General features: G+C 41.0%; 1 protein-coding gene across 1 annotated transcript; it reads left to right on the top strand.

The window, feature by feature from the left end:
• Window positions 1-4,168: 4,168 nt before the first annotated feature.
• Window positions 4,169-5,075, top strand: LOC138885913 (uncharacterized). The gene is made up of 2 exons (XM_070166914.1): window positions 4,169-4,390; window positions 4,755-5,075. The coding sequence occupies exons 1-2, from the start codon at window positions 4,169-4,171 to the stop codon at window positions 5,073-5,075; spliced, it is 543 nt and encodes a 180-aa protein (XP_070023015.1).
• Window positions 5,076-9,677: the final 4,602 nt, after the last annotated feature.

Here is a 9,677-nt window from a genome sequence, read left to right as displayed (position 1 = left end):
GGCCTTGTTGCCGGTGTTGTCATAATTGTCTTTGTATCCTTAGAGGCTCCGTAGACGTATGTGTGGGTTATGTACGGGTGTTGGATAGGTCTATGAACTATGTTGTAATTCTAATTCTTGTTTCTCTAAAGTGAAATTGTATTGAATCTTGGGAACTTAACTACAGTTTAAGGTTGTGATGTAAAATGAACTAACAATGTTGAATGTGCAATCTTCCTATTGTTTAAATAAACAAAAGCTTGGTTTCCTTAATCATATTGAGTTGGGTAAAAAGTGTTCGATATGGATTGTTCAGTTAGGTTCACTTGATTGAGCGTCGTTCACGCCTTTCGAGGTTGGGGCATGACAAACTTGGTATCAGAGCCTAAGGTTTTGAAGTGTCCTAGGATGTCTCGGAGCCATGTCTAGTAGAGTCCTTCTTATCGGTGTGTACATCTATAAGTTGGAGACTACTTGGGCATTTAGGAATAACACTTTTCTTTGATATTATGGATCATGCGGTGAAAATGTTCCATCTCTAGTTAGTGCATTGTTCTATCTTTCAGTAAATGGCACCTAATAAGAAAGCAAGAATTGGCCAAGAAGCCAATGCCACCTCAGGAGTGGCTGATGAATCACTGCTTGATACTACGGGTGAGGGTAGTCGCCCTTCTATCTCCCTGCCTGGTTCTTCTATTCCAGAGTAGAATACCCCAGTTCCTACACCTGCGGAGGGTACCACTATCCCTCCCATTGATACTCCTACTCCACCTCCAGCCCCAACTTCTAGTTCTGGCATTTCTGATGGGGTTGTTAAGGGAGCTATTCAGATGTTGACCCAGATAGTGGCCCTTCAGGCCCAGAGGTCGAATGCTGCACCCAATTTATCTAGCTAGCAAGGGGATTCCACCAGTTCCAAGGTAAACAGATTTCTTCAGTTAGACCCTCCGGTGTTTATGGGTGCCAATCCAGAAGAAGACCCCAAGATTTTATTGATGAGATGCACAAGAACCTCAGGGTTATGCGTGCAAATGAGATATAGGGAGTAGAGTTGGTTGCCTATCGTCTGAAAAGGATGGCCTATTCGTGGTTTGAGTTGTGGGAAGATTCTCGTGAGGAGGGGATCCCTCCGAAAAGGTGGAGCGAGTTTGCCGATGCCTTTACAGATCATTTCCTGTCGGCTGAGATAAGGGCATCCCGTGAAACAGAGTTTGAAAATATGAAGCAAAGTAGCAGGAGTGTGTGGGAGTACCATACGGAGTTTGCTTACCTGTCCAAGTATTCCATTCATATGTTGCCCGCAATGGAGGCCAAAGTGCATCGGTTTGTTCAGTGCCTTAATCCTTTGACTATTAATGAGGCTTGTATGGCTACGTTGAATTCTGGCATGAATTATGGAAAGATGGTAGCATTTACTCAGGCCACAAAGAATTGTAAACTGAAGAGCAGAATGGAGAGAGAGGGTAACAGTATGGCCCGGTCTACGGGCAACATGGGAAAGTCATTAGGTGGGGGAAGATCAGCTTTCTAGGGAGGATCATTAGGGTCGTCCCAGTCTGTTGCACAGTCTTTAGCCAGTGCACCACCAGTAGGGCCCAACTAGCAGCAGTGGAGTCGTTTCAGGCCCGGTCAGGGCAACAGGGGATCCCATCAGTGGGGTCGGTCAGGAGAGACGTCCAAGCAGTAGCAGAGGTCCCCGAGCCCCAGGTGGGGAAGATGCAATCAAGAGTTTGCTATTTGGAGTTACCCGTATGTTATGGATGTAGGTTGAGGGGTCATATTTAGAGGCATTGTCGTGTATCCCATCAGGGAGCGGGTAGGGGCACAGTATAGTCATCCAGTCCAACAACTGCTACATCTTTATCCCCTTCTCTAGCTCAAGGTGGCCCAGCACCCTGAAGGCGTGGTGTAGCTAGGGGTAGTGCGCATAATTCAGGAGGACCCAGTCGGTTCTATGCTATGAGTGGTCGCCAGACCATAGAGGCTTCACCAGATGTTGTTACAGGTATTCTGACTGTCCAATCTCATGATGTGTATGCACTTATTGACCCTAGTTCCACCTTGTCCTATGCTAAACCTTTTGTTGCTATGAAATTTGGGATAGAACCGGATCAGCTTCATGAGCCATTTTCGGTGTCTACTCCGGTTGGTGAGTCAATTACAACTGCTCGAGTTTATAGAGGTTGTGTTGTTACGGTGCAGGGTAGAAATACCACGGCCGATCTGATTGAATTAGGGATGGTCGATTTTGATGTAATAGTGGGAATGGATTGTCTTTATTCATGCTTTGCCAAACTTGATTGTTGTACTAGAACTATGAGGCTTGAATTTCCTAATGAGCCCGTTGTTGAATGGAAGGGAGATAATGTAGTGCCTAAAGGTCGGTTTATTTCTTACCTTAAGATCGCGAAGATGATCAAGAAAGGGTGTATCTATCATTTAGTTCGGGTTACGGACACCGATGCCGAAGCACATAACCTTGAGTCCATACCAGTTGTGAATAGATTTCTGGATGTCTTTCCAAATGAACTCCCTGGGATCCCACTAGACAAGTAGATCAATTTTGGGATCGATGTGATGTTAGGCACGCAGCCTATATCAATACCACCTTGTAGAATGGCACCGACAGAATTGAAAGAGCTAAAGGAACAACTGAAGGATTTGCTAGAAAAAGGGTTTCATCCAGCCAAGTGTGTCACCGTGGGGCGCACCGGTCTTGTTTGTAAAGAAGAAAGATGGGTCGCTACGGATGTGCATTGGCTATCGGTAACTCAACAAGGTCACAATCAAAAATAAATATCCCCTGCCAAGAATAGATGACTTGTTTGATCAATTGCAAGACGCTACGTGTTTCTCAAAAATTAACTTGCGGTCTGGGTATCATCAATTGAAGATAAAGGAGCAGGATATTCTAAAAACAGCTTTCAGGACTCGGTATGAGCACTTTGAATTTCTGGTGATGTCTTTTGTACTAACAAATGCCCCGACAACTTTCATGGGTCTTATGAATCGAGTCTTCAAGCCTTTTCTAGACTCCTTTGTGATAGTGTTCATTGACGATATTCTTGTGTATTCCCGAAGTCGGGAGGACCATGCTGACCATCTCAGGGTGGTTCTGCAGACTCTTCCGCAACATAAATTGTATGCAAAATTTTCAAAATGTGAATTTTGGCTTGAATCTGTCGCGTTCTTGTGTCATGTTGTCTACAGGAAAGGAATTATAGTTGATCCTCAAAAGATTGCGGCAGTCAAGAATTGGCCCAGACTTTCCACTCCAACGGAGATTCACAGTTTCTTAGGTTTGGCTGGCTACTACAGGAGATTTGTGGAGGGGTTTTCTACTCTTGCCTCTCCATTGACTAAATTGACACAGAAAGCGGTTAAATTCCAATGGTCTTATGCTTGTGAAAGGAGTTTCCAAGAATTAAAATTAAGATTGACTACAACACCGGTATTAGCCCTGCCATAGGGTACAAAGGGATTTATGGTGTATTGCGATGCTTCAAGTATCGAGTGTGGGTGTGTGTTAATGCAACACGACAAGGTTATAGCTTACGCTTTTAGCCAACTCAAGAATCATGAAAAGAACTATCCAGCTCATGACTTAGAGCTTGTGTCAGTGGTGTTTACGCTAAAGATTTGGCGGCATTATTTGTATGGGGTTCAGGTGGGTGTATTTACGGATCGCAAGAGCCTTTAATATATTTTCATTCAGAAGGAGTTGAACCTGAGATAGAGAAGATGGCTAGAGTTACTCAAGGATTATGACATTGATATTCTCTATCACCCGGGAAAGGATAATGTTGTGGCGGATGCTCTTAGTCAAAAATCTATGGGGAGCTTTGCTCATTTGGAGGCATATCAGAGGCCATTGGCCAGGGTGGTTCACCAGTTGGCTAGTTTGGGAGTTCGCCTTGGGGACTCTAATGAAGGAGGAGTAATTGTGCATAATAGGGCTGAATCATTGCTTGTGGTGGAAGTGAAAGAGAAGCAATTCAACGATCCATTGTTAGCATAACTGAAAGAGGGTAGTCATAAACACAAGACCACAACTTTTTCCTTTGGCATGGATGATGGTACCCTACTGTACCAAGGTCGCCTATGTGTTCCAGATATTGACGGTCTTCGCGATAGGATCATGGCAGAAGCTCACATTTCCTGGTATTCCATGCACCTAGGTTTTACGAAAATGTATCATGATCTCAAGGAAGTTTATTGGTGGAATAACATGAAAAGGGATGTGGCGGACTTTGTGGAAAAATGTCCAAACTGTCAGCAAGTGAAGGCCAAACATCAAAGGCCCGGTGAATTGGCCCAAAGAATAGAAATTCCAATGTGGAAATGGGATATGATTAATATGGATTTTGTGGTAGGGTTACCACGCACTCCGCGTAAGTTTGACTCAATTTGGGTAATCGTGGATCGACTCACAAAATCAGCGCACTTCTTGCCAGTTAAATCTACCGACAATGCGGAACAGTATGCTCAGTTGTATATCAATGAAATAGTCAGGTTGCATGGCACTCTAGTCTCAATCATTTCAGATCGAGGGGCTAAGTTCACTGCCAAATTTTGGAAGAAATTTCAGCAAGGTTTGGTACGCAGGTAAATCTTAGCACAACTTTCCATCCTCAAACCGATGGGCAAGCAGAGCAGACTATTCAGACGCTTGAGGACATGTTGCGTGCTTGACTCTTGATTTCAAAGGTAGTTGGGATGACCATTTTCCACTCATAGAAGTTTCTTACAACAATAACTTCCATGCTAGTATCTAGATGGCACCATTTGAGGCATTGTTTGGTAGGAGATATAGATCTCCCATTGGGTGGTTCGTGATTAGAGAAACTGAATTGATAGGGCCGGACCTCGTGCATCCGGCTATGGAGAAAGTCAAGATTATTAAAGAGAGGTTGAAAACTGCTCAAAGTTGCCAAAAGTCTTACTCGGACATTCGTCGCAGAGATTTGGAGTTCAAAGAAGATGATTGGGTATTTCTGAAGGTTTCCCCAATGAAAGGTATCATGCGATTTGGAAAGAAAGGGAAATTAAGTCCGAGGTATGCCGGACCATACAGAATCATTCAGAGGATTAGTTAGGTGGCATACAAGCTCAAGCTGCCACCCGAGATGTCACTAGTTCATCCAGTCTTCCATGTATCTATGTTAAAGAAGGTAGTGGTAGATCCGTCCACTATTGTGCCAGTTGAAATTATTGAGGTTAATGAAGAACTGTCATATGAAGAAGTTCCAGTTGCCATTCTTGACAGACAAGTCCGAAAGTTGAGAAATAAGGAATTTGCCTCCGTAAAAGTGTTATGGCGGAACCAGCAGGTTGAGGAAGCCACTTGGGAAGTCGAGGAAGAAATGAGAAAGAAGTACTCACATTTCTTTGAATAGTCATGTAATAGCTTTTATGCATTTGGTTCCCATGAACTCTTATCTTATGATTTGATCCATGTAAATCTGTCTATTTTGGTTATATATTGCCTATGCGGCCATGGTTAGTATTGTACAGGTTATGTTATGACTATAAAATGTGTACATGCTGTTAGGATATGTCTTTGGGGCTCTCTGACAGGTGGATATGCCTAGTTACAAAGGAAACTATGGCAAAATTTTTGAAAATTTAGAAAGTTATCCAAATTTAGGGCTGTGGATATGTTTCATGTTGTGAAAAGCTGAGGTTGAATAGAGATGGCTAATAAGTGAACCTTGATCCTCATTCGAGGATGAATGATCTTAAGTAGGGGAGGATGTAAGGCCCCGTGGAAATATCTACTAAAAAACCCGAATCCGGTGATGCCAAGATAGGATCATGTGTTAGAAATTCATAAAAAAAAGCTCGCAGTGGTTGGGACCCTTTGGATTGATCGGTACATTAAAAAGTTAAAAATTATGTTTGCTAGAAAAGTGCGTTTTTGCGGTACATTATGCGGTCGCATAATAGGTATGTAGACCGCATAGTCACCGCAGAGCCAGTCAGTTTGTTTGTTAAATTGAGGCCAACTATGTGGCCAATTGTGCGATCGCATAATCAATATGCGGGCCGCATAGTCATCACATAATCCCCTTGGAATTTTTGTGAAAGGCAGTTCTGTGGTGCACTATGCGACCACAGAACAGGTATGCGGACCGCATATATGTCGCATACCCAGACAATTTGTCCAGATTTTGGGACCATTTTTGCTGTCCAATTTGCGGACCACATGTCCATTATGCGATCGCAAATCATGTCAGGGCTTCAATTTTCTAACTTTTATGACCCGACCCTATCCTATTAAAAACACCCCATTAGACCATTTTCCTATTATTTTCATGACATATGGAGTGAGAGAGGAAGTTCTAGAAAGAGAGGGAGTGATCTTCATCTAGTCCCCACTCCATCATTGCCCAAATCCTTGAAGATTGTCAAGTGAAATTGCTAGGTCTTCACCCTAAGAGGTAAGAGCTTGTACCCTCATCTATAATTTCGAAATTTCTATTAAAATAAGTGATTAGCAAGGGGGTTCATGGGTATAAACGCTGATAATCTTACATGCATAAAAGATAATGGGGTATGGGGTGGTTGTGAACCAAAATATATAACAATTATGGTATAGGATGGTGAAAATCTCTCACAAAAGTGTCCTAAAATCGATGTGAACACTTAGTGCTTGATAATTTACTTAAATGAGTTGGAATCCCTTTCATGCCTCTAATTCTTGCTTCAACTTGTAATTTTCATAAAATAGATTGAAGTTGCTAAGAAATTCCGGAATTTATTGTAAGGATTTAAGGAAAGCTCTACTGAGGTATGTATGGCTAAAACCCCGTCTTTTAGAAATTGAGCTCCATTGGTGTTTGTGTAAATACGATAAGATTAAAGTTGAATTGTTGTATTGATTGTTGTTTCACATGCACTTGGGGTTACGACCTTATATGGGTGAAAGATGTGTTTCAATATGATCAATGTGCTATTCTTAATAACTTGAAAGGGTGCAAGGAATGTGAATCATGTATTGAGATGCTTAGACCTTAAGGTGAGATTGAAGCTGCATATATTGTGCCATCTGTGTGAAGACTCATCTATGCTTACAATTTTATTTGCCCTTGTGTGAACATATTATCCTAAACTACAAATATAACATTAAAAGTGGAAATTATGTGATAATTGTGGCCCCAAGTTCCTGTTAAATGATATATGTGAAACAAAGAATAAAATGAGATGGTTGATGAAAAAGGAAAACGCCTTGGTCCTAGCCGATCAGGCCGAGATCAGACGCCATGCCGCACACATCGTGGTATAGTATTTGTGATTGAAGTATATGTCTCAAATGAGGCAATCTAGCCGATCGGGTCGAGATTGGACTCCGCTCAAGATAACGGTGGTATTGTGGACAATGATGAACAATATGACATGCCCCAAAACTAAAAGCTATGGGAAAATGATGTGAAAAATTGTATGATTCTTTTATTTGATGATGTTGTTATCGTTTAAAGTGTTTGAGTTATACTTGTGATTTCCTTATACTTGTATGAAAGTTCTTTCTAACTTGATGGTGTTTAGTTATACATACTAGTACTATTCCATGGTACTAACGTCCCTTTTCCCGGGGTGCTACTTTTTAAAATGAATGTAGGTGGCTCCATTGCAGATAGTGCCGATCACACGTAGCAGAGTACCTTCTTCTCAAAGTCTTGGTGAGCCCCTTTCTCCTTAAAGGTGCTATGTTGTACATATTTTGATATAAAGATCCACTTTTGAGGTATAGCCGGGACCTTGTTGTCGGCGTTGTCATCATTGTCTTTTGTATCCTTAGAGGCTCCGCAGACGTATGTGTGGGTTATGTATGGGTGTTGGATGGGTCTATGAACTATGTTGTATTTCTAACTCTTGTTTCTCTAAAGTGAAATTGTATTGAATCTTGGGAATTTAACTACGGTTTAAGGTTGTGATGTAAAATGAACTAACAATGTTGAATGTGCAATCTTTCCTATTGTTTAAATAAACGAAAGCTTGGTTTCCTTAATCATATTAAGTTGTGTGGAAAGTGTTTGATAAGGCTTGCTCAGTTGAGTTCACTCGATTGAGCTCCAGTTGCGCCTCCCGAGGTTGGGGCGTTACAGAGTAGCATGTCTTAGTTTTCATTTAAGTTGTCTTAATTAGTTTTTATTTCAATTATGATGATTGTAGTCTTGGTTCTTGAATAAATGCTTTTAATTGGGCAGATGAAAAAATTGGAGTTGTTTCTTTCTTGGCGAGGATTAAGAATGGGCCATAAGGTGGGTCTTAGACTATAAGGAATCTGGCCAAGTAATAGATCATGTTAGCTAGCCTATTTGTACCCCAATAATATCTTGTTTCATAAATTTGGCATCACAACAATCTCAAAGATTATGGAAATAATTAAATTCACTAGTTGCTTTAGGCGCGATCAATAATAAATTATTATGGCCATGGGTACGGTACCCGTGGCATGGTCACGATACGTAAATCTCAATTCGGGTGTGCATTTCATGTGACCCCACCATAACTTCGAATAATAATAAAAATAAACATGTTGTAAACCGTGGGTGCATTTCATATGACGCGATTCGCAATGTGTACAAAACCGACGAGCGCGCGCAATCGTCACTCGTTCAAATAAATTTCACAAATCCTAAAAAATGCAGTTAAATAATTAAAAGTGGTTGTAAAGATAAAAATGCACGATAGGTATAAAATATGTTATTGATGAGATAATTAGGCCAATTAATAATAGTTGAGCGACCGTGCTAAAATCACAGAACCTGGGAATGCCTTACACCTTCTTCCAGGTTAACAGAATTTCTTACTTAGATTTCTGTGTTCATAGAATGTAAAACAGAGTCAAACTTCCTCGATTTGGGATTTTAAATTGGTGACTTGGGACACCATAAATTATCCCAAGTGGCGACTCTGAATTTGAATAAATAATCACGTTTCGATCATTGTCACTTTAATTGGAAAAACTCCATATATGCCCTTTCAGGGTGAAAAAAGAGGTGTGACACCTGTGGGTCTTATATTTGGATTTGATGTGATTTTACTATGTATTGATCATGCTTAACTTGATGGTTAGCAATTTTGGTACAAAATTTATGATGAGTTCTTAGTAATTGACAATTGTAAAGTATTGGCTCAGGTTGAGGTCTATTTTGTGATTTAACCGTTGAAACCGGATCGGTTGTAGTTGGTTCCCTTGCCGAGATGTCATTGCTTGTGATATTGTTTCCTTGATGGGATATTGTTGTTTATTTTGGTTTCCCTTGCCGGGATATTGTTGTTTATTTGGTTTCCCTTGCCAGGATATTATTATTTTATTATTGTTCTCTTGCCGGGATTCTTTTGTGATTGGTGTTGATTTGTATATTGGGATCGGGTTGCACGCCGCAACAATATTATATGGGATCAGGTTGCACGATGCAACAAGGAGTAATAAGGAGGACAAGTGGGGTCGGGTGGCACGCTACAACAAAGTTATATAATTTGGATCGGGTTGCACGCCGCAACAGTATTATATGATTTGGATCTGGTTGCATGCCACAATAGAATTATATGATTGGGATCGGGTTGCACGCCGCAAAAATAAAGAATAAAAGTGGATATTTATTCGTTACTATTTTCCTTAATCATACTGATATGGGGTTTAAGATGTTCTTTATGTTTCTTTACTGAAATTTTGTTGGTACTTGATATCA

Source organism: Nicotiana sylvestris, chromosome 2, assembly GCF_000393655.2.
Source record: "Nicotiana sylvestris chromosome 2, ASM39365v2, whole genome shotgun sequence".
NCBI classification, from domain to species: domain Eukaryota; kingdom Viridiplantae; phylum Streptophyta; class Magnoliopsida; order Solanales; family Solanaceae; genus Nicotiana; species Nicotiana sylvestris.
Note: the sequence above shows the minus strand (reverse complement) of the source record. Positions and strands in the feature narration are given on the sequence as shown.

Excerpts from the sequence above, each read along its gene's own strand:
- LOC138885913 (XM_070166914.1), top strand. The coding sequence starts at position 4,169 with ATGTATCATGATCTCAAGGAAGTTTATTGGTGGAATAACATGAAAAGG. Across the intron at positions 4,391-4,754 it reads GTAAGTTTGACTCAATTTGG|ATGGCACCATTTGAGGCATT; the intron begins GTAATCGTGGAT and ends GCTAGTATCTAG.